Below are 22,556 nucleotides of genomic sequence, written 5' to 3' on the forward strand. Positions count from 1 at the left end.
TCTGGCCATGCTCCAGTTTTTGTTTTTGTTTCTTAAGTGTGTAACTCTGGCCATAATCACACACACACACACACACACACAATAACTTGTCAACTTGGTCAAACTGCCTCTTCAAAAAAAAATATTTTTTTTAATTGGGGAAGGGGAGCAGGACTTTATTGGGGAACAGTGTGCACTTCCTGGACTTTTTTCCAAGTCAAGTTACTGTCCTTTCAATCTTAGTTGTGCAGGGTGCTGTTCAGCTTCAAGTTGTTGTTCTTTCAGTCTTAGTTGTGGAGGGCGCAGCTCAGCTCCAGGTCCAGTTGCCGTTGCTAGTTGCAAGGGGCGCAGCCCACCATCCCTTGCGGGAGGTGAACCGGCAACCTTGTGGTTGAGAGGACACGCTCCAACTAACTGAGCCATCTGGGAGCTCAGCGGCAGCTCAGCTCAAGGTGCCGTGTTCAATTTTAGTTGCAGGGTGCAGAGCCCACCATCCCTTGCGGGACTCGAGGAATTGAACTGGCAACCTTGTGGTTGAGAGCCCACTGGCCCATGTGGGAATCAAACCGGCAGCCTTAGACGTTAGGAGCATGGAGCTCCAACCACTTGAGCCACCGGGCCTGCCAAAAAAATAAATAAAACAAAAATTTTTTTCAACCCTAAGACCAACCATCCATTAAGGAATGCAGAAAGATACAGTCCAATCAGAGAAACCTCAAAGGCTGTGTGCTGCAATGCTCTAAAAATTACCAGGTTACATTTCACATAAAATATTTGATTAAAAAACACTATGCCACTCCACACTTAATATTTTTGGAAATAGTTACTTTTCATTTAAAAGTTTGTTATTATTGTAACATGTTATAAGTTTATTTTATGTTTAAATAAAATTAATAAGTAAAGAATTTCTTTGTTTAATTTCCAGTGAGGTAAATATTAATAGAAATACCCCCTCATAAACAAAAGCTCATTGGGGTCCTCCATAATTTCTAAGAATATAAATAGGTCCTGAGACCAGATGACCTAGTCCATGGATGCCAGTCAACTTCTTTTTGCAGGAACCCTGACCCTTGCTCCATGGGTTCCATGAGGGCAGAAGAGGTCACATGTAGCTTTGTCACCAAACGCAAGGGCCACCAGTATGGCCACCCTAGAGCTCACAGCTGCATCTGTCCCAAAGTGCAGCAACCATGGTGGACACCATCGGTGATGTCGGCAGTGATTTGTCATCAATACCGCTTTGTGTATAGTTGGACTTGCTATTGCTGTATCCTGTGCTTCCTCCAGCATCTGTCCACTAACTCAGCGAATGCCCATCACGGAGGTAGCCTGCACAGCACGGCCTCTGCTTAAGTCCTTCTTCACAGTGAAAGACATAAAGCAGAGGCAGGTATCTACAGGTCCCCCATACTGCCTATGACCCCAAATCATGATCTGATGGAATGCTGGTGTGGCCAGTTGAAGACCCAGCCATGATGCCAGCTTGGAGACAATGCCCTTCGAGTCAGGATGCAGAAAACACCCTGTGTGTTGAGCCTCTCATTCCTGCACCCAGTAACTTCCAGTGGAAATGTTGTTGCCTGTCCCAGTGACTCTGGGAAATGCCCCACCAAAGAAAGTGGTTCCCAAAGAAGTAACACCTCCCTTGCACTAGACATGACCAGCCACGTGGCTGTTCTGAGCACCTCTGCCCCTGGGTGAGCAGGCAGACAGGGACGTGACCGGGGCTGAGCTCCGCTGGGAAAAGGCTGCTGGGAGGATGTGCACAACAGGCCCCAGAAGACCCCTGATGCCTGAGAGCTGCCAGGTCCAGGGCCAGAGTGAGTGGAAGATGGCAGCGCCTTCTACAGACAGGCTCATGGCTTAGACACCTCCCAGTGGTGCATGTGGAGGGTGTCTGACCTCATGGTCGTTGCAGAAATAATCTTGACCTCTATTGTTTTCCTTTCCATCCTTTAAAGTCTAATCAATTTTTGGTCTCTTTCCTTGTGGCTAAATTCTCAGTTAAACGTGTAAAACACAAAATTTCCAGACGAGATGGTGCTGAGCTCAAGAGGGGTGGGTGTTAAGCTGGAACCTGGCAATGTGAGTGCAGGAATGGACCAGACTTTGGGGGCCTCCCCACCTTGGAGTGAGAGCACCAAGAGGAGTCATCTTTTCAACAAATGGTACTGAGAACACTGGACACACACAAAATAATGATATTGGACCCTTATCTCACATATACGTATACTTGAAAATTAACTCAAAATGATTAATGGCCTAAATGTGAGTACTGAAATTATAAATCTCTTAGAAAATGGGGAAATCTTTATGATCTTGGATCTGGCAGTGATATCTTTTTTTTTTTTTTTTTTTAACAGGACTTTATTGGGGAACAGGGTGTACTTCCAGGAATTTTTCCAAGTCAAGTTGTTGTCCTTTCAATTTTAGTTGTGGAGGGCGCAGCTCAGCTCTAGGTCCAGTTGCCATTGTTAGTCGCAGGGGGCGCAGCCCACCATCCCTTGCGGGAGTCGAACTGGCTACCTTGTGGTTGAGAACTCATGCTCCAACCAACTGAGCCATCTGGCACTGGCCCATGTAGGAATCGAACCGGCAGCCTTCGGCATTAGGAACACGGAGCTCCAACTGCCTAAGCCACTGGGCTGGCGCCTGGCAGTGATATCTTGATGACACCAAAAACACAGGCAGTAAAAGAAAAATTAGATAAATTGGACTTCATAAAAATGAAAAACTTTAGTACATCAAATGACACGGGAGTGAATGTGTGACCCACACCATGGGAAACTAATCATATATCTGATGCAGGATTAATATCCAGAATATTAAAGAGCTACAACAACAAAAAACAAAGAAATTATTAAAAAATGGGCAAAGGACTTGACGACATTTCTTCAAAGATATATGAATTGCCAATAAGTACGAGAAGATACTTAACATCACTAATCATTAAGGAATGCAAATCAAAACCACCGTGAGACACCACTTCATACCCACTAAGATGGCTACCGCAAAAAAAAAAAAAAAAAAAAAAAAAGGTGGGGGAATAAGTGTCAGTGGGGATGTGGGAAAATTGGAACCCTGGTACATTGCCGGAGGGAATCTAAAATGGTGCAGCTGCTGTGCCAAAGTTTGGTCATTCCTCAAGCAGTTAACCACAGTTGCTATATGATCCTGCCACTCCACTCATAGGTAGGCACCCAAAAGAACTGAGAGCAGGGACTCAAAAGAGACACTTCTACACCGATGTTCACAGCAGCTTATTCACAACAGCCAAGAGGTGGGTACCACCCAAGCGCCTACCGATGTATAAATGCACAAACAAAACGTGGTATAAATGTACAATGGAATATTATTCAGCCATGAAAACGAATGAAGCTCTGATACATGGAACCACATGAATGTGCCTTAAAAACATCGTGCTACATGAAAGCCAGACACACAAAGGTCTGACAATTAAGTTCGTGAACTTGTTGCACCGATGTTTCTAATCTTTTTTGATATCAGAGGGATTATTCATTATGAATTTATACCAAGTGCACAAATGGTTAACCAAATTTATTATTTGGAAGTGCTGAAAAGGCTGCGTGAAGAAGTTAGACGACCTGAACTTTTCACCAACAATTCATGGCTCTTGCATCACGCCAATGCACCAGTTCACACCACACTGTCTGTGAGGGAGTTTTTAGCCAGTAAACAAAGAACTGTATTGGAACACCCTCCCTACTCACCTGATCTGGCCCCCAATGACTTCTTTCTTAACCTGAAGATAAAGGAAATATTGAAAGGAAGACATTTGGATGACATTCAGGACATCAAGGGTAATACAATGACAGCTCTGATGGCCATTCCAGAAAGAGTTCCAAAATTGCTTTGAAGGGTGGGCTAGGTACTGCCATCAGTGCATAGCTTCCCAAGGGGAAGTACTTCAAAGGTGACCATAGTGATATTCGGCAGTGAGGTATGTAGCACTTTTTCTAGGATTTCATGAACTTAATTGTCAGATCTCATCTAAGCCCACAAATTGTATGATTCTATTTCTATGAAGTGTCGAGAACAGGTAACTCCCTAGAGACAGAAAGTAGATGAATGGTCGCCCAGGGCACGGGGTGGGGAAGGCTTAGAAGATGCCAGCTAAGGTGAGCAGGGTTTCTTCTTGAGGTGATGAAAAGGTTTTGAAATTGACTGTGGTGACAGATGTACAATGGTGAATGTACTGCAGGCCACTGAATTGTGCACCTCAGTGGGTGGGTTATATGGCATGTGGACTATATCTCAAGAAAGCTGTAACAAAACAAAACCAAAACCCAAGAAATTCATGGACTGAGTTAGAAAAGTCGGAGAAAAAGAATAGGTTTTTGAATTTTAGATGTATTACTATGTTAGTTAAACCGAAAGGCAGCTTCTAGATGGTTTCATCCATGTGAGAGCACCTTTGGAGGCATTGGCAAGTGCACGTCACAGGTCCACGTGTCATATGTCACTGTGGGCATGAGCCGGGCATGGAGCTCCGTCCATTTGGATGGTCAGAGGAGGGTCAGTAGTGTGGAGAGAGGAGCTGGGCACACTGGTGGACTGTCCTGGGGGCAGACGGGCAGGGGAGACTGTGGTGCAAGTTCCCATGGAAGGCAGCGGCCTGCCTATTGACAACCACACCTCAAATGGAAACCTGGGCAGTAACCTTCCCAGGCAGTGGGCAGGTCCGTCCTCCCTCCTCCAGCCGTCCCTTCCTCCCCGCCACACCAGCTCTTCCCACTGCAGATACTGCTCAGAGCCTCCCTGACCTGCGCCTGTGGTGCAACCCCACCTGCCTCCCCCTCCCCTGCCCCAGGCCCCTGCCCCCTCAGCTCTTCCTGAGATGAGGAAGCGGGAGCAGGAGAGAAGGGGCGGGATTCTGGTGAGTCCTCTGGCCCTCAGATGGTTCCAGACCCCACATTCTGTGACTGGCCTCAAAGCCTTGATGTGTGGCGCTGACAGGTCAGCCAGGCTGTGCCGGCCTGAGGCTCAGGGCCTCGTGTGATGCCAGGCCAGCCAGGCCAGGCCTTGTGTCCATTTTATGAAGGGGACCATTGAGGACGGGAGAGCGAAGATACCCAGGAGGCCAGGTCCGTGGTGCCAGGCAGCAGCTGGGCTGTGTGCACCCCAGAGGCCGGAGGGAAACATCAGGCACACGTCAAGCACGGAGCCGCCTTTATTGGTTCCTGGACCTGCGTGACCTCAGGGCCCTCCCCCTGTGCAGGTGCAGGGCTGGGCCATCAGACTGCGGCCTCACGCAGCCCTGATTACAACGAATAGGAAGGACCCTGAGCTCGTCACACACCGCATGCAGGGCTGTCATCCAGGCAGAGGGTGGCCCCAGCATGGACATGGTTGGCAGGGGGCAAGTAGATTCTCGAAGCACCGGGGCAGCCAGAGTGTGCCCTGAGGCTGGCACTGTGACCTGTGTCTGCCAGGAGAGTGGGCTAAGGCACGGGTGGCTGGGTCATGTCCTGCTCCAGAGGACCAGAGGAGTGCTTGGGACCCTGGCCCTCCTGGGACAGACATACGGCTGACAGAACACGCTACTTTCTCCGCTGGGGCGGCTGGGAACTGCTGCTGTTGGTGGGGGCTGGGGTAACTCCGGAGTCCTTGGGTGCTGGCCTGTGTTTCTCCTCCCTGGCTGCTGGGCAGGACCCGGAGGGATGGTGCCCGAGCAGGGCCTGCACCACCTTAATGGCCCCCACTGTGAGGATGAGACCCCAGAGCAGGGTGGGGGCCTCCAGGGGAGACAGCTGTCTCCGGACCCAGTGCAGAGCTTGGGTGAGGATGTTGCTGGAGCTTCGGGCCCGGGGTGGGCTCTTGTCCTGTTGGGGCAGGATTGAGGAGGGTCCATGGGGGTCGTACCTGTGGGTGGAGGTCAGCCCTGCTACCTCCCACAGCCTGGCTAATGCCTCCTTACCTGGAGGCCAAACTGCCTGAGCAACATGTCCAGCGTGGGGTCTCCCAGCGACACGGGTGGGAAGAATTCCTCAACCCACTGGCGTCGCCACCACTGGCTGCAACAGGAAGAGGCGTTCAGGCGGCACCCGAGCACAGCTCCCCGGCATGCCGCCAGTGCCCCAGCCTTACCCTTGTTCTCCTGGCTGTGAGAACCAGTACTTGTAGCGCTGGGCCCGCACGAAGTTGGGCGGCTGCTTGTGGAAGGGGTACCTGGCCACATCGTTCTGGATGAGGAGGATCACTGTGGGGAGGGGAGCTCAGCTCCACTGGCAGCTCCTTCAGCCCTGCCCACAAGGCCCCGCCCCTCCAGCAAGCTCCGCCCCCACTCCTCTGCACCCGGCCTTACCTGGCTCCTTGCCCTGTAACAAGCAGAGGACCAGGCTCGTGAACCAGGGACTGTGCGTGTGCGGGCCCAGGGCCGCAAACCACATCTGCCAATCAAGGCGCGGCTGGTGGGGCACCACGACGGGGGGCGGCCGGCTCACGTTCCCAGGCTTGTACATGAACTCGATCTCCTGTGTGCCCAGCTGTGTTCAGGAGGGCAGCTGGACCCAGGAACCCCCTTGTCCCCCCAACGCCAAACCCATGGGTTTCCCTGACACATGGAGCCTGCCAGGCTCCCCCGGCAGGGGCCTGTGGGAGAGCGCACCGTCCAATGGTGCCCGTCGTAGCTGCCCTCCAGGACCACCTCAGGCCGTCCACCCAGACCGGTCATCCGGCGAAAGAGGCCATAGGAGTTGGCCAGCTGCAGGTGCTCCACGGCGCCAAACAGGCGATGGGCCCCGGTCCAGAGGCGCCCATGGGTGGAGGGCTCCATGTAGGAGTATGGCACCTGGGGATGGGTGGGCACAGGCTCAGTGCTGCCCGCTCCAGCCCCCTCCCCCGCCCTCTGTGAAGTGCTACCCACCAGACTGATTGTGAACAAGGCCACTGTGGCAGTGCCAAAGATGGACAGCTGAACGGCAGCCCAGAGCTTCTGCAGCCACCCTCGCACCTGGGTCCACCTGGGGGACGGGAGTGCAGTCAGCCCTGCTCTGCACAGCTCTACCCCCCACCCCCCTCACACACCTCCAGAGGGCCGTCAGCAGTTCCCAGCCTAGGGAGGCCGCCCCCAGCCACATGGTGGGCAGAATCACCGTCTTCAGCCACTGGGAGAACTGGTGGAAAGTGAAGGCTGTAGAAAGAAGGGAGTATGAGGAGGGGTGCGCCAGCCCTTGCCCTTGGGCGCCCAGTAGGCACTCACTGGTCCTGGAGTGGACAGTGTACTGTTCCCAGTCGACCTCCAGGCCAAAGTAGTGCACGGTGCCGTAGGCCAGCAACCCGCCAATGGTCAATTCCAGCAGCAAGATCAGCAGGGCCTTGAGCCAGACTGTAGGGCAAGACAGTCAGGCGTCAGCTGGGAAGAGGGCTGCAGGGCGGCAAGGGGCTGGGGGGAGCCAGAGCAGAGGCCACCTGGACGAGTCTGAGGGAAGGACACACCCTGGTGGGCAGTAGGGTGAGCATGGCTGATGTCACTCACAGGTGGGTGTCTTTTTGCAGTGGCTGTTGCCAGGCTCGGCAGCCAGGTGCTTGTCATCCAGGAGGCTGGTGGTGAGCACCAGGGTGAGCAGGTTGAAGAAGTTATAGTTGCCCGTGATGATAATCAGAACTTGCAGCAAGACCTGGGGATGGCCTGCACTCAGCGCCCCACGGGGCTGCCCATGCCTGGGCCTGTCAGGGCCTGCAGCCCACGCCTACAGGCACCCCGTCCCTCTTCGGCACCCCTTGTCCTCTGTCTGGCCCGGCTCCCTCTATCCTCTACCCCTGCTCATGCCTCCCGTGACTCCCCAGCACCACCAGGAGAACACCCAGGCTCAGCACCCCTCCTACCCACCGATGCCCTCCAGCGAGGCTGTGCCCTGCCCACAGGCACACTGTCATGTTGAGTTAACTCGTTCCTCTGCCTGAGGCCTTCCTGACTGCTGGCAGCAGCCACCCTGTCCCTAACGGGACCCACTGGGTTGTGTGGCGGAAAGCCATGTCCCTGTCTCCCTGAGGCGCAGGTCCCCACCCACCTGGCAGTAGAAGGCAGCCAGGCGTAGGCGGCGAGTCGGGGCGAAGAACAGAGGGGGCACCGCGACCTCAATGAGGAAGGTGGCCACCACACTGAGCCTGTGCAGCCAGACGGGCAGGTGGTGGGCAAACCAGGAGGCAGGTGTGGGCAGGCACTGTGTCTCGTAGTGGTAGGTGAGGGCTGCAGGTGACGGTGGGCGGTCAGGGCTGGGCAGAGCCTCCAAGAATGCCCCATGTCCAGTCTGGGACCCTCACCAGTGAGCCCCCACCACGCGGGGCAACGGCTGGTCAGCTTGACCACACCCGAGGCGAACATGAGGCGAAACAGCAGCCAGCGCACGAGCCAGAAGGGGAGGCCTTCGTGGGGTGAGGCCCCTGACAGCCCGCCCCAGGAGGGCTGCCTCAGGGGGGCCACCAGCACGGCCAGGAAGCCAGTCTCCAGCAGCAGGGAGTCCCTATGGGGAGTAGGAAGAGCACAAGGAGCCTCCCATCAAGGTGCTCCCGTCACAGGGTCCCCTGGGGACAGGTAGGCACACTCTGCCCCACCCAGCCTCCTGCAGGCCCACACCCAATAGTCACTCACCACTGGAAATACAGAAACACCTGGCCCACCTGCAAGGAGAAGGGCTGTCAGGGAGCACGGGCTGTATGGCTGGGGAAGCAGACAAGGCAGAGATGGGGGGAGGGGAGGGGGTGGATGAGGCTGGGGTGGTTGGTGGCAAGGTTCCCAGTGGTGTGGGGGGCAGGAGGCGGCCCCACTTGCCTGGCAGGCTGACAGGTAGGCGACCCAGAGCAGCAGGTAGGTGAGGGGGTGGCACAGACGGCGCAGCAGCAGGGCACCCAGAGCCAGCAAGGAGCCCAGCAGGCTCAGCAGCTCCAGGCCCTGGGCTGTGTCCAGTCCCAGCCGCGGCGCCTCCCACAGGAGCGTTGGGACCTCCCACAGCTGCTGCCAGCGCGTCTTGCCCTGCGGCCGCAGTGTTCTCCGCGCAGGTAGGATGCCCTCAGTGCCATATAGGCCTGTGGGAGGGCATGTCAGGGCCAGGCCCTGGACGCTGCCTGGAAGGCTAGACTCCCCCACCTATCTGCCTCCTCAGACAAGACCTGCAGCGCCCCCCCCCCCAGATCAGGATGTGCAGACCCTACCCCAACAGGTCAGAACCTGTTGACCGCCCCCCTTCGCCCCAGGAGGCCTGCCCAGACTCCCCAGGCCAGGATCCCACCGGCAGAGCCCAGGTCCAATCTCCTCCACGTCAGAGCATTATCTCCTACCTGCCCCACCAGGTCTGGGCCCACCTCCCTCTGGATTCTGCCCCGCCTCCCGCCCCAGGTCAGAACCTGGAACCCTACGGGAAACGGACCACTGCAAGCTCTACTACCCCCTGAACCCTGCGGCCCGCAGGACACGAACCGCAGCCCCCTACCCCGCACATCAAGGCCTGGCCCTCACTCCCGCCCCCAGACAGCGGAGTGTCGGGTGGGGAGATGACAGGGCACAGGGCTGGGTCCTGCGGGTTGGGGGTTGTCGGCGCCCGGCGCCCTCACCCGGGATCTGTGTGTAGAGGGAAGCGAAGGCGAACAAGAAGACGGCGGCCACGCCCTGGAGGAAGAGCTGCCGCGGGAGCCGGGAGCCCGCCATGTCCGCTATGCGTCCCGCTGGACACGAGCCCGAGGGTCGGTCCAACTGCAAGCCCCGCCCCAGCCTAGCCCCGCCCCGACGCCAGCACACGCCCCGCCCCTACGCCTGCCCCTCCTCAGGCGTGCGCGTGCCTTACGGCCCAAGTCCGCCGCGCAGCGCCCGGGTTCGCTCTTCGCCGGCCTTGGCCGCGTACGTCATAGATGTGCGCGCGGCGCCGCGCGCTACGTCCTTTCCTGGGCAGGAACAGCAAAATGGCGCGGGAAGTAGTGGCGAGCTGAGCACCCTGGCCCCGCTGGAAGCCCGCGCCGCGGTTTCTGGGCCGCCCCGGCCTCTCCCGGACATGGAGGACGTGGAGGCGCGCTTCGCCCACCTTCTGCAGCCCATCCGCGACCTCACCAAGAACTGGGAGGTGGATGTGGCGGCCCAGCTGGGCGAATATCTGGAGGAGGTGAGGGCCGCCTCGGGGGGTGGCGTTGGGCGGGCGGGGCGCCGGGCCCGGGGCTGTTGCGCGGCCTTGCCGCCTCCTGGTTTGTGTATATCCGGTGGTCTGGCGGCGAGCATTCTCAGGCGCGTTTCCTTTGTCCCAACTTCATCGCTGCCTCCGGAAATCATCCCTTATTCAATTAGCCTGGAGCTGTCATTACAGGTCGCTACCCATTATGAGCCATGAAATCGACTCAGTGGGTGATGACCAGCATTTTTCTCTAATGTAACAGAATAGAATTTCTGTGCGTTTTTGGATGTTTGAGAGATCCTGGATCACGATGAAAGAGGGATTTACTTCTTTTAAAATTGATTTTTAATTATAATTGACACACAACATTATATTGCTTTCAGGTGTACAGCATAGTGATTTAACATTTGTGTACCTTACGAAGTGGTCATCACAGTAAGTGTGGTAGCCATCTGTCAGCACACATAGTTATGATGATATTATTGACCAGAGGGATTTCTATCTTGGATTTTCAGACCAGTTTCAAGCTACTGCCATGTTTTATCCCGTCCGCACTGAACCTTTCTTACATATTTCACAGCTGTGTCTAGCCCTCCTTAGGGAGCTGTCCGCTCCATTTTTGCACTTCACTTATATTCCTCCGTCCACTTGGACTGCTCTTGTCTTGATCAAAACTGACCTCCACCCTATCAAGTCCAGGGGACACTAGAAGTGTCATCTTACTCACCTCAGCGCGTTTGTTGGGTTGACCACACCCTCCTTTTTGAAACAGGTTTTGGTGTTTTGATTTTCTTCCACTTTCATTGCCTACTTTTTCCTTCCTGTGCAATCAGCAGTGAGCTGCTCAGAGCGGTCCTGGGCATCTTCTTACACATTTCCCCGCAACAGTTTCATTTGTTTCCACGATTTTAAATATCGCTGTATGAGGACAACTCCCAAGTTTAGATCCCTATCCCAGATCTTTCCTCTGAATCTGTTTTGTGTATCCAGCTGTTCCCTTGATATCCACTTAGATGTCACAAAGCATCTCAGAGTTAATGTATTGAAAGTGGAGCTTTTTATTTTCCTGCTCAAATCCCAGCCTTCTGATCTTGGTAAAGAGCACCACTCTTCAACCAAAGGTGAAAACTAAGAGCAATTTTAGTGAAACCCACACTCCACACCCAGTTCACCATCAGAATCCATACCACCAGAATTTCACTTAAATTCACCTGTTCTCCTTTTCCTATGGTCCAGGCCACCATCTGGCTCAGATTCGTGTAAAACCTTCCTAGGTGCCCAACTGCTGTTTTTAGTCCTATCCAATCAGTGTTCCATCCAGCAGCAAATGTGACACTTAAACATTATCAGGCTGTAGCACTGCCCTGTCTAAACCCCCTCAGTGGCTTCCCATTGCTCAGAATAAAATCCAGACTTTCTGCCCCAAATTTGGCCCTGCTTACTGTTGTAGCCTTCACTCTGGCTCTTCACTGTTCTTTTGAGCCAGTCAACCTACAACAGCCGATCTCGTTCTTGACTGAGGGTATTTATATTCTCTGTTCCTCCTGGGGAGTATTCTTCACCCAAGTCTTTTTTATGACTAATTCCTTATCCTGTTTCTTAGTTTACATGTCAGCTGACCAACCTGTCTAGAATAGCTGTGTCATAGTACCTTACATACTTTAGAATGCTTTTTTTTTTTACAAGCTATTCTTTAACTTATTTACTTGGTTATGGTCTGTTTCCACCCTAGAATGTAAATTCTGCAAGGGCAGTGACCATGTTTGTACTCTTCCCTTTGGTAAGCAAAATGTCCAGCACTTAGTAGGTATGGAATAAGTGTTTGTGAAATGAACACTTGATCTGACAATCGACCTCTGCTTGGAGACACACTCTGCTGAGAAAATGCAGAGAAGTGTGCTGGGTGGGGCCACTGTGGATTCAGGTTTCTACCTCAAGCAGCGTACTTGGGGATGCCTGGTAATTCTACTTCGTGGCTTGGTCAGCTCCCCTCTGCTTCATTTGTCTACTCTTCAAAACCTTCTCTGCCCCGTGAAGTCCTGAGTTCTCTGGTTTTGTCTTCTCGTTTCATTTTCCACACAGCTACCAGAATGTTCTTCTTTAAAAAAAACAAACAGATTTTATCATGTTGCTACCTATCCTCTTTCATCCACTTATTTATTCATTGTTGTTGAGTTTCGTGTACCAAGAACCATGTTAAACCTTGAGAAAATAGCAGCAAGCTTCACTTGCCACTGAGGGAGGAGAGACCCCAGCAGTGTGACAGGAAGCCCTGGGGCGTGTCCGTGGGGAACTGCAGCAGAGTTCACGCTGGGCCAGCTGTGGTGGGGGTGTTCCAGGCAGATGGGGCAGAGGCAATGAACTTGACGCGTGTCAGGGCTTCAGGTGTGGTTGGCTGAGGGTGCAGGACGAGGGCCCGGCTGTGGGGAAGAACTTGTGGTATGTAGGGACGTGTGGCTGTCTCGATGGAGGAACCTAGTAGGCAGCTACAGATGTGGTCCTGCAGCTTCGGTGAGCTGGTCAGGGTTGGTTTGGAAACAGCTGGCATATGGTCGGGACACTGCCACTTAAGAGGTGATAGGTGCTGGGCTTCAGGGCAGGTGGGGGGGGGTCAGGGTCTGTTCACAGGATTGAGAGCCCAGCGTTTGTCTCTGTCCGCACCCCTGAGGTGCCCTTCCCTCTCGGGCTGAGGGATGATGTGCAGGAGTCTGTCTCAGTTGGGCCTGACTTGGGTGGGGAGGAGTTGGCATGCAGCTCTAGCTGTGGGTGGCACACTGTAGGGGTCTCCCTCTTCTAAACACCAGGTATCAGAAGTTTTTGGAAGGAGGGGAAATCCCAAAGACCCTCCGAAAACAAGTGAGCCCCAAGCAGAGCCAAAGCTGTCAGTCTGAGTGCTGCTCGTGGTGACCTGGCACCTGGCCGGAGGTGCTGGGAGGAGGCGGGCAGAGGGTGGGCTGCCCGGGAGGTGCACGTGCTCGGCTTCCCACTGCCCCGTCTTGTCTTGCAGCTGGACCAGATCTGCATTTCTTTTGACGAAGGCAAAACCACGATGAACTTCGTTGAGGCAGCGCTGTTGATCCAGGGCTCTGCCTGTGTCTACAGTAAGAAGGTGGGCCCAGCTGCTGATCTGGTGCTTTGGTGCCGAGGAGCACCGAGCGTGCATCCGCTGGGGCAGGTGGCAGGCTCACTCCCTGCTCTGAGCTGCCTTGCCAGCACCCCAGGCCCTTCCTGGATTCCTTGTCACCTTTTAACACCAAAGAACAAGCTTGCTTTAAAATGGCAGGGTCTGCCTCTTAACATCCCACTCTGCAAAGGGTCATCTGGTCCACGGTGTCTGTGGTCCTTGTAGAGTGAGAGGAAAGTGCAGGGAGCACCTGGGAAGGTGGCGTTAGGGAGTGCCCACAAGAAGGGAGTCGAGAGAGGGCAGTGGAGCAAATGTCCTTTAGGGGGATTCAGAGGAGGAGTGTATTTGCAGAGGGAAGAAAAAAGATCCGGCGTGTTGAATTCAATGAACTGGATTCAGGTATAAAGGTTTCCGAGTGCCTGCTGGGCCTGCACTTGGGTCTCTGGGATTTTGGTGAAGGGCCAGGCTGTGGTCGGTAGAGGAGCATTGAGACGCAGGGAACGACACAAAACCAGCGGACTCCTCTTAAGTTTTATTGAAAAGGGAAGGAAGAGACTGGGTGGTAACCGAGGCAGTGGCTGTCAGCCCAGGCTTCAACCCAGGTAATTGCCAGTGCCTGGGCCTTAAGCAGCTGATTAAGTCGGATCCTCAGTGACAGCAAGGCTGAAAACCATGGAGCTGAAGGGTAAAACGGGGCAGCTGGGGAGGTGGGTGGGGGAAGGGAGCAGAGAGAGGAAAAGGGGCGACACAATCCCAGAAGAAATATGCGAGGTCTCCTTGAGAGAAGGAAAAGGTGCCTCCTTTCAGGAGATGGGTGGGAGATGAGTGGGGTGCAGGGTTTCGGGGAGCTGATGCCAAAGGCCCCAATCTCGAGTGGCTACTGTATAGGCCATTTGAAGAGTGCGATTTGGTGAAAATTCAGAATACTTGCTGAGGGAATGCAAAAAGACTACTGGGAAGCTTGGTAGTCTGCTGGGGATCAAATGCACCTTACTGTCTCGGGCATGTGCGTGTGCTGATGTGACTTCCCCCAGTGGCACTTAGCCATCCCCTAGTGGAGGGCAAGGAAAGTGGACCACAGCACTGATTCAAGGAGGCAGGTTAGGAGGTGGGAAGTAAGTGTGTGGGGAGCTCAGGGGCGGGGTCCACACCAGACAGAAGGGGCATAAGCTCCTTGCAGTTTACCTGGCGCAGGACATGGGGCAGGTGGCAGGCTCACCCCTGGGCACCATAGGTTATTAAGATAGCCTAAGACTTCGTTGATTTTTGTCCTGGGTGAGCCTGTCACGTCTGATTCCTACATTCTGCATTTGTCCTCAGAAGAAATGCCTGCATGTCACTTTGAAAGCACTGAACGGGAGCTGAGCTGGTGAGGAGCGGGGTCAGGCCTGGTGCTGTGTGGGTGCTGAGCCCAGGCAGCTGTAGACCCGCTCTGTCCCGGGGGGGGGGGGGAGGTGCTTTCTGAGGTCGTGAAGGGCCTGTGGTCTGTTGTCATACAGGTGGCTGCTGAGCCCTTGCAATGTGACTAGTATGAGTAGGAGTTGGGAACTTTTTTCAGTAATTGTAATTGAGTTGCTGCAGCCACATGTGGCCAGTGGCTGCTGTGTGAGGTGACGCAGCACTGGGGTCATGAGTCCCCAGCCGGCGTCCTGGAACCCTGTTGACCCAGGGTTCCTGTATTTCTCTGAGTCTGTTTAGTCCGGTATCACATGAAAATAGCAGCGGCACCTGATGCAGATTAAATGAGCAGAAGCGTGAAGCACAGCTCTGTACACACGGCTAACACTTGGGAAAGTTAGGTCGATTGTTCCTATAAACGGGACCCAGGCGGGCAGGAGCCACTTCGTTTTCTCCTCACTGTATCCGGTGTCCGGTGCAGAGCGCCACCCGTGGCAATTAGCCTTTGGTGCATGAAGAGGAGGCGCAGCCCTGAGGGTTCCGTGCAGTCCTGTGTGCTGCGGCCCCACAGGAAGTGGCCGCCAGGCAGCACACATGCGTACCCTTCTGCTGTGCTCTGTGGTCAGCTTCTCCACGTCCCCGCCCGCAGCCTAACGTGGGGCCCCCAGCTCAGCGTGGAGACCTCTGCTGGCAGTGGACTGAGCCTCCAGGAGGGACAGGAGCCAGCGGGGTGTTGGGGGAGCAGCAGGGACACACGCACGCAGGCTGCTGTGGGAGGCGCGGATGCCCCAGCCTCTAGGGTAATTCTGACCAGATGTGCTTGTTCAGATGGAGCAGTCCTTTTGGTGCCCAAATTGGCAGGACCTGTGCTAGAGATTTTGGAGAGGACAGCTGGGCTTCTGTGTACACGAGGCCTGGTTTGGAAGACTCCGGGGAGGGCCATGGAGCACCTCTGGTGTGCCCCCTTTCTGCGTCCTCACCTCCTGCTTCTGGTCGCCAGGTGGAATACCTCTACTCGCTGGTCTACCAGGCCCTCGATTTCATCTCTGGCAAGAGGTGAGTACTGGAGGCGCAAGCCAGGAGGTGAGGGCCTGTGGGGGGCTGCGTGCGGCTGGGGAGGGCCCTACAGCCTTCGGGACACCCATACATTGATTCTCTCCCAGGCAGGCCAAGCAGCTCTCCTCGGTGCAGGAAGATGGGGCGAGCGGGGACACTGGCTCCAGGATCCCCCGGGAGGTGGCGGACCACGAGGTGAGCTCTCATGGGTGCGTGGCCGCTGCTGGCAGTGCTTGCTGGGCTCTGCTCCTGAGCTCTGTCTCCCCACAGTTCCTGTCGCTGGATGACCTGCCGGACTCAGGTTCTAATGTGGATCTGAGGACTGACCACGCCCCCAGTGTGAGTGCCCCGCCCCTGTGGGTGGGGTGGGTCTGAGGACCGACCACGCCCCCAGTGTGAGTGCCCCGCCCCCGTGGGTGGGGTGGGTCTGAGGACCGACCACGCCCCCAGTGTGAGTGCCTTTCCCCCGTGCATAGGGCTGAATGTAGCGGTGGTGGTCGTGGCTCACCTACTCTTGGCCTCTATGCAGGAAGTCCTCATCATCCCCCTCCTGCCCATGGCCCTGGTAGCCCTGGATGAAATGGAGAGGAATGCCAGCCCCCTGTACAGGTACGGGCCTAGGGGGCTGGGGGGTAAGGCCTGCCTGGGAAGGGTCTCTGCAGCTGCTGTGTTTTCGCCAGCACAGCTGTCAGGGGGAGGTATTGGCCAGCCGGAAGGATTTCAGGATGAACACGTGCACCCCGCACCCCAGAGGAGCCTTCATGTTGGAACCAGTGGACATGTCACCCATGGAGACACTGCTGCCAAGGACGGGTGAGGGCTTGGATATGGGGGCTTGGTGGTAAGGAAGGGTCTTCAGTGCTGAGTTCCTTGTTGGGTACCGTGTGTCCACCAGCTCTGGTCCTGGACTCCTTCCCTCCCCGCCCCTGCTCCACAGACCTGCCTGCTGGAGCTGACCCCCTCTGCGCCTGGCTCAGTTCCAGGGTGCTTGAGTCCTGCGGGCCCAGGCTCTGCACTCCTGGCCCCTGGGAGGGGTGTTCTGGGGGTGGGGCCTTCCAAGGGAGGGGCTGACCCTGTCCAATCCCCTTGTTTGCTAGAGGTTGGGAGGGCTGAGGAACAGCCAATGGAAGTCTCTGTGTGCAAGAGTCCAGGCCCTGTGCCCAGTATCTCCCAGGAGCCAGGTAAGAAGAGAGCACCCTGGTGGACCTGCCCGTGGGGGTTGGCACTTAGTGCTCAGCCACCCCCGCCTGCTGCCCTTCTGCCGCCTTGGAGCTGTTCCTATGTGTCCAGGCCTTGCTCCACACCTGCATTTGCTGTGCTGTCCACCTGTCCCTGGCCTGTGAGGTTTGGACCTGCTCATCCTGTCTGGGCAGACACAGGTAGTAGCAGCTAAGAAATAAAAGGACCCAAACAAGGCAGTAGCACGTCAGGGAGAGTGTAAAACGCCCTAGTTCGTTCTCTGGGTCTAATGAATGAAGCCGAGAGCGGCAACCCACCTGCTGTCTGGGCTCCGGGCTCCTTGGGGCTCATAGGTGTCTTGTTCCCCTGCTCAGGCACCTGTCCAGAAGGCCCGATTCCCGGAGTTGGGGATGAGGATGAGGATGCAGAGGGGGCAGCTGAGTTCCCTGAGGCCACAGCCCCCGAGGTCCCTCTGCAGCTCCAGGAATCCAGGAGCCCGCAGCAGGTGGGACCCATACTGAGGCCAGCAAAGCTTGAGCTGTTGGCTGGGCGAGCCTTGGGGTGGCCATGCTTACCCAGGGCAGGCAGTCCCTTGGTCTGTTCCCCCAGGCCTCCTCCTGGCACCCCAGGGCAGTGGCTGTGTCCCCAGCCAGACCTCTCCTTCTCCCAGCTAACACCCAGGATGGCAGCTGGTCACTAAAGCTCCAAAGGGTGGGCTCAGCTCCAGCCTGGAGCCAAGAAATCCATCTTTAAAAAACAAACGTGACACGGGAAACAGTGTTAATGTTTGATATTACTTTTACTTTTTCCCCAATGGCGAATGTCCTCCTCATGTGTTTCTTAGAGGTTTTACTTTTTAGCTTTTGAACCATTGGAACTTCCTGCCTTCCCAGTGGAGCTGCCCCTTGTCCTGGGGCCTCAGGTGGAGGAGAGCATCCCTGGGCCCTTTCTTTGCAGAGCACCACCCAGCCTAGGAGGCGCACCCTGCGGGAGCGGCCAGAAGCCCCCGAGCCTGTGTCCCAGCTGAAGGTGAGAGGTGATGGGGCCCAGGTCCCACCGGCAGACAGGGTGTGCTTGAGGCCCCACCACCCACCCCTTCTCTCCTGCTGCCTGAGGCCCTTGTGATGCCCTCGGATCCTGCAATGAGTGTTGCCGGCCCTTCCTTCCCTGGCTGTCACTGCACTGTTAGGCTTTGGGGGGAGAGTGCATGTCCCTCTCTCCCCCAGTGTCTGCTTGTACTCTGCTTAGGAGACCCCAGACCCCTGGCAGAGCCTGGACCCCTTCAACTCTCTGGACTCGAAGCCCTTCAAGAAAGGTAACTGGGTGGAGGGACACTTCCACTTGGTGCCTGTGGCTGGGCTTGCTGGGGCACGACTGGTGGGCGAGCTGTGCCTTGCACCCACGGGAGCCTGTGTGACCTGCCTGAGATGCAGTCTGTTTGCCCCCAGGTAGGCCCTACTCTGTGCCTGCCTGTGTGGAGGAGGCTCCAGGACAGAAGCGCAAGAGGAAGGGTGCCACCAAGCTGCAGGACTTCCACCAGTGGTACCTGGCCACCTGTGCGTGCGCTTGCAGGGCCGGGGCTGGCACAGGGGCGGGGCTGGGTCGGGCCCCGCCCACCAGACCTTACTCTCGTGCAGATGCTGACCATGCCGACAGTAGCAGGCGCCGTCGAAAGGGCCCATCCTTTGCAGGTGAGGCCGGGACCCTGCATGTGCTCTAAGGGGTAATGGCGCCATGCTCTGCCCACCTCTGCTCGGGCGGGAGCCCTGAGGCCTCAGGTGGGCTGGGCTAGGCAGGAAGCGGGAGACCCTCATGAGGTCTTTGTGTGCAGATATGGAGGTCCTGTACTGGAAGCATGTGAGGGAACAACTGGAGACTCTCCGGAAGCTGCAGAAGAGGGAGGTGAGTACCTACCAGTCTGCTCCCCCCCCCCCCCCCCCCCCCCCGGTTCAGCAACACCCCTCACCCATGCTCTCGCACAGGTGGCTGAGCGGTGGCTGCCCAGGGCTGAGGAAGGACTGTGGCCTGCAGAGGACGACCACCTGGAAGCAGCAGGTCAGTGCCTCCTGCAGAGGGTGGGGGTGGGGCTCAGGCCAGCTGCCAGTTGACCTGCCTCCTGCCTGGTTCCATCTCCCAGTAGATGACTTTCTGGAGCCTGAGGAGTATGAAGAGCCTGAGGGGGCGGAGCTCGGGGAAGCTGCAGACCTGGGTAGGTCTGGGAATGGGCAGAGGCTGAGGCTGGGGGAGGGGTGTGGCCCCCAGCTCACAGCTACCCCTCGCTGCCCCTCCCAGAAGCAGAGGCCATGCCAGTGTCCCTGAGCTATGAGGAGCTGGTCCGAAGGAATGTGGTAGGCGCATGTCAGAGCAAGTGGGGGGGGGGCTGGGGGTGACCCAACAGGATGCTGTAGCCCCCGGTCCTTCCCCCAGGAGCTCTTCATCGCCTCCTCTCAGAAGTTTGTCCAGGAGACAGAGCTGGGCCAGCGTGTCCGGGAATGGGAAGACAGTGTCCAGCCCCTGCTCCAGGAGCAGGTGAGGCAGGTGGATGGGCAGGCTGTGCCAACCGGAGCCCTGTTGCCTGCCCAGGGCACCTCAGGACCTGACACTCCCTCCTCCCCCCACAGGAGCAGCGGGTGCCCTTTGACATCCATACTTATGGGGACCAGTTAGTCTCAAGGTTCAGCCAGCTCAACCAGTGGTGTCCCTTTGCGGAGCTGGTAGCCGGCCAGCCTGCCTTTGAGGTGTGTCGCTCCATGCTGGCCTCTCTGCAGCTGGTGAGTGGCCTGGGCACCTGGGAGGGAGGCGGTGCCTGGACTCTGCTAACCCCTTGTCCATGCAGGCCAACGACTACACGGTGGAGATCACCCAGCAGGCGGGGCTGGAGGCGTCCGTGGATACCATGTCCCTGAGACTTCTCACACACCAGCGGGCCCACAAGCGCTTCCAGACCTACACGGCCCCCTCCATGGCCCAGCCCTGAGGACCAGCGGTGGGCCCCAGGGGCCGGCCCCCAAGGGTGCTGGGCACGCACCTGCCCATGGCCCCCCCTTCCTGGCTGGCCCAGCCTAATAAAGTGGAATTGCCATCCTGCCTGGCCTTAACTTGGTCTGTGCAGGGACAGCGGCCGCCCGTTTCTTGCGGCACAGCTGTGCTGAGTCCCCCCCACCCCCCCTTGACAGCTCACACGCACATAGCTGCACCTTGAACGCCCACTCACTGCAGGACACTGCGGAAGGCAGCCATGTGGCGCCGCACGCTGGCTACGACCTGCTCGGCTGACTGGGCTCGGCCATAGTAGTCTGTGAAGAGGCCATCGGGGCTGAGCAGGTAGATGGCCACAGAGTGGTCCACAATGTAGTCCTGGTCCTCGTCCTTGGGGCCTGCGCTGTAGTACACACGGTAGCTGCGGCTCACCTGGGCTACCTGCTCCGGCGAGCCGGTCAGGCCCAGCAGTCGCGGGTGGAAGTCCTGCACATAGCGGGCCATGGCTGCCACATCATCCCGCTCGGGGTCCACAGTGATGAAGACAGGCTGCACAGGGGGCAGGCCCGGCTCGGCCTCCAGCAGCCGCACTGCCCGCACCAGCTTCTCCAGCTCATCAGGGCAGATGTCCGGGCAGTGGGTGAAACCAAAGTACAGCAGCACCCACTGGCCCCGGAAGTCGGCTTTGCAGCGGGCTTGGCCCCGGTGGTCCAGCAGGCTGAAGTCGCCCTGGCCCACGGCAGCCTGGCGCAGGGCTGCTGTCCGCCGCTGGTGCTGATCCCGCTCCTTCTCAGCCTTCATGGCCAGCCAGGCCCCACCCAGCCCAGCCCCAATCAAAGCTGTGATCATTAGCCTAGCCCGCAGCCCAGGGCCCTGGGGCTGGCCCTGCCTTGACCAGAGCTGGCGTGTCACAGGCAGGGCCTTGCTTCCTGGGCTCTTGGGGAGGGCTGGAACCCCGAGCTGACAGAGTCTGGGCCAAACTTTGGGTGTCCGAGCCAGCAGCAGCATGTGTCTGATGCTCCTGCAAAGAGCCAAGGTTTCAGGAGTCTGGAGGTGCCTTGGCCTCCTGGGTCATCCCCCATCACTCTGGAGACTCGCTGCCAAGTGAAGGACCAACCCCACGCTTAGGCTCACAGCTGACCCCACCAGCTCTGCGGAGCTCAGAACCGCTTCCCCTCTGTAGCCTCAAACTCCAGCTTAGGTGTAATCAAATATCCATGCCTGTCACTGTCCTGCACCTGAAGCCCCACACAGCCTGCGCAGTACTCACCTGTGTTGCTGTGCGAGCTGACAGAAAGCATTCCAAGTGCATGCCTTGCCTGGATTTCTTAGCATGTCTGTGCAATAAAGCCCCATTTCAGAAAGGAGGAGCGAGTCTCTGGCTTCAGCCCTCAAAACTGGCTTCTCTGGCTATTTTGCTGTCAGCCAGCCTTCCACTTAACACGTTGCGTATGGATCACAAGAATCTTCGTTTTTTTCTGAGCCATGCGTTAAGGACGGATAACGAGAATTCTCGTTTTTACTGTTGACTCTTTTTACTTTGCACATTTTATTGAATTATTTGTGTTTTGTTAATAACAAAGGAAGCTGCTTTCTGCAGTATCACACCAGGAGGGATTACTAACATAGGTGAGTAAATCCTAAAAAATTCTATAGAAAAATAATACATGACATAGAAGCATTTACGCTTTAAAGAGAAGAGTGCATTTTAAAGTAGTTTCTTTTAAAAACCTGCCGGAACAGAGGGATATGAGGGATTTAAACCCCGCCTTACGCAACGTGTTAAGAGACCAACCACAGTTCTTCCGCCCCTTCCCCCACCCTCAGGAGAACCCCGTATCACCCACACTAGTCTGCCCACAGGGAGCACAAGCAGTTACCCACTGATGCGGCTCCATCCCTCAGCGTCACCTGATGAACCTTCTCCCGCACTCACTCTGAAGGACAGTTTCCACTCGCCACAGATCCCACCCTCTTCACATCCAGGTTTCCGCTGGCAACTGCTGGCTCAGCCCACGCCCTTCCGTGACCTCTGCCTTTCTACAGGGGCCTCTGGAGGTCCGCTAGGTGGTCTGAGGACTGCCTCACCTGTTCAGCTGCTGCTGAGGGCCTCCACCTCCCACCCCTCGTCCGGACGGTTCCTGAACTTGGGCTCTGGGCTGGATGACACTGGAAACGTCCCTTAGCCTCTCCGTACCAGCTTCTTCCTTTACTACACGGGCTCTAAGCAGTGCGTGAGACACCTGGCAAGCGAAGGCAGCCTGTGGATGCTTCCAGGGCCCCGCTCTGGAAGCCCTCCTCCAGGGAGCCCTCCGGTACAGCGCCGCTGGTAAAGTCAGAAAGCTGGACGCCGGCACCGAGCACGCCCCAGACGCCCACCCGCCCCTCCGTCCCCTGCACCCGAGGTCCTCCCAGGCTCCCCGGGCTCGGTGTCTGCACCTTGGCGGTCGGCGACGTTGTTTCGAGTCAGGGAATACGGCCCCAGAGGAAGCGCTAACCAGCCGCTCGCCGCACCTGGCCCGGCAGCCGCCCTTGGATCTAGCGCGTTGCCCCTCTCGACGCCAGTGCGCATGAGTCAACGGCGCCGCGCACGCGCGTTTGGACCGGCAGTGCGCGCAAAACATGGCGGGGCTCACCATAGGTCACGTGTTGGACGGAGCGGGGCTCCGTCCCTGGCGGCTTCACCTCAGTCGTATCGCTCCACACTTGCCTTCCCTTCC

The 22,556-nt window shown here is 56.7% G+C and overlaps 3 protein-coding genes and 1 long non-coding RNA gene across 15 annotated transcripts; 1 reads left to right on the top strand and 3 right to left on the bottom strand.

Annotated features, from left to right (window-relative positions):
* Positions 1-5,152: 5,152 nt before the first annotated feature.
* Positions 5,153-9,711, bottom strand: LMF2 (lipase maturation factor 2). 2 transcript variants are annotated; one of them, XM_019717818.2, is made up of 14 exons: positions 9,553-9,711; positions 8,774-9,027; positions 8,594-8,622; positions 8,266-8,465; positions 8,013-8,191; positions 7,478-7,619; positions 7,202-7,327; positions 7,027-7,132; positions 6,866-6,962; positions 6,608-6,790; positions 6,305-6,473; positions 6,088-6,199; positions 5,918-6,014; positions 5,153-5,822 (listed from the first exon to the last, which is right to left on the bottom strand). In XM_019717818.2, exons 1-14 carry the CDS (start codon positions 9,644-9,646, stop codon positions 5,541-5,543), a joined length of 2,070 nt encoding a protein of 689 aa, XP_019573377.2. In that variant the 5' UTR covers positions 9,647-9,711; the 3' UTR covers positions 5,153-5,540. The 2 variants fall into 2 exon arrangements, with proteins under 2 accessions (XP_019573377.2, XP_019573379.2); XM_019717820.2 differs by lacking the exon at positions 8,594-8,622 and having other exon boundaries at positions 8,013-8,109.
* Positions 9,712-9,851: 140 nt separating this feature from the next.
* NCAPH2 (non-SMC condensin II complex subunit H2) lies at positions 9,852-19,944 on the top strand. 9 transcript variants are annotated; one of them, XM_074326669.1, is made up of 21 exons: positions 9,895-10,094; positions 12,905-12,956; positions 13,108-13,209; positions 15,623-15,678; positions 15,786-15,873; positions 15,949-16,017; positions 16,208-16,287; positions 16,364-16,491; positions 16,776-16,859; positions 17,232-17,362; positions 17,815-17,886; positions 18,106-18,172; positions 18,306-18,413; positions 18,495-18,548; positions 18,689-18,759; positions 18,840-18,912; positions 18,998-19,066; positions 19,150-19,205; positions 19,285-19,386; positions 19,479-19,628; positions 19,694-19,944. In XM_074326669.1, exons 1-21 carry the CDS (start codon positions 10,060-10,062, stop codon positions 19,832-19,834), a joined length of 1,788 nt encoding a protein of 595 aa, XP_074182770.1. In that variant the 5' UTR covers positions 9,895-10,059; the 3' UTR covers positions 19,835-19,944. The 9 variants fall into 9 exon arrangements, 8 of the variants coding, with proteins under 8 accessions (XP_019573371.2, XP_019573373.2, XP_019573374.2 ...); XM_074326668.1 differs by having other exon boundaries at positions 9,922-10,094; positions 18,995-19,066; XM_019717812.2 differs by lacking the exon at positions 12,905-12,956 and having other exon boundaries at positions 9,856-10,094; positions 18,995-19,066.
* On the bottom strand, positions 13,740-15,792 carry LOC109438175 (uncharacterized). The gene is made up of 2 exons (XR_002136355.2): positions 15,603-15,792; positions 13,740-15,491 (listed from the first exon to the last, which is right to left on the bottom strand). It is a non-coding gene; the product is annotated as an uncharacterized LOC109438175 (long non-coding RNA).
* SCO2 (synthesis of cytochrome C oxidase 2) lies at positions 17,638-22,551 on the bottom strand. 3 transcript variants are annotated; one of them, XM_074326674.1, is made up of 4 exons: positions 22,276-22,408; positions 21,925-22,079; positions 21,107-21,173; positions 20,068-20,857 (listed from the first exon to the last, which is right to left on the bottom strand). In XM_074326674.1, exons 3-4 carry the CDS (start codon positions 21,169-21,171, stop codon positions 20,068-20,070), a joined length of 855 nt encoding a protein of 284 aa, XP_074182775.1. In that variant the 5' UTR covers positions 21,172-21,173; positions 21,925-22,079; positions 22,276-22,408. The 3 variants fall into 3 exon arrangements, with proteins under 3 accessions (XP_074182774.1, XP_074182775.1, XP_019573383.2); XM_074326673.1 differs by lacking the exon at positions 21,925-22,079 and having other exon boundaries at positions 17,638-20,857; positions 22,276-22,551; XM_019717824.2 differs by having other exon boundaries at positions 21,107-22,079.
* Between the last annotated feature and the right edge of the window lie 5 nt (positions 22,552-22,556).

This window comes from Rhinolophus sinicus, linkage group LG02 (genome assembly GCF_036562045.2).
Source record: "Rhinolophus sinicus isolate RSC01 linkage group LG02, ASM3656204v1, whole genome shotgun sequence".
NCBI lineage: Eukaryota > Metazoa > Chordata > Mammalia > Chiroptera > Rhinolophidae > Rhinolophus > Rhinolophus sinicus.

Excerpts from the sequence above, each read along its gene's own strand:
- LMF2 (XM_019717818.2), bottom strand. The coding sequence starts at position 9,646 with ATGGCGGGCTCCCGGCTCCCGCGGCAGCTCTTCCTCCAGGGCGTGGCC. Across the intron at positions 8,623-8,773 it reads CCTACCTGTCAGCCTGCCAG|GTGGGCCAGGTGTTTCTGTA; the intron begins GCAAGTGGGGCC and ends TTCTCCTTGCAG. Across the intron at positions 8,192-8,265 it reads CGCGTGGTGGGGGCTCACTG|CCCTCACCTACCACTACGAG; the intron begins GTGAGGGTCCCA and ends CGTCACCTGCAG.
- NCAPH2 (XM_019717812.2), top strand. The coding sequence starts at position 9,987 with ATGGAGGACGTGGAGGCGCGCTTCGCCCACCTTCTGCAGCCCATCCGC. Across the intron at positions 17,363-17,814 it reads AATCCAGGAGCCCGCAGCAG|AGCACCACCCAGCCTAGGAG; the intron begins GTGGGACCCATA and ends CTTTCTTTGCAG. Across the intron at positions 18,913-18,994 it reads CGACCACCTGGAAGCAGCAG|TAGATGACTTTCTGGAGCCT; the intron begins GTCAGTGCCTCC and ends TCCATCTCCCAG.
- SCO2 (XM_074326673.1), bottom strand. The coding sequence starts at position 22,408 with ATGCGCACTGGCGTCGAGAGGGGCAACGCGCTAGATCCAAGGGCGGCT. Across the intron at positions 21,174-22,275 it reads CAACGTCGCCGACCGCCAAG|ACATGCTAAGAAATCCAGGC; the intron begins GTGCAGACACCG and ends TTTATTGCACAG. Across the intron at positions 20,858-21,106 it reads CAGCTCGCACAGCAACACAG|GAGCATCAGACACATGCTGC; the intron begins GTGAGTACTGCG and ends GGCTCTTTGCAG.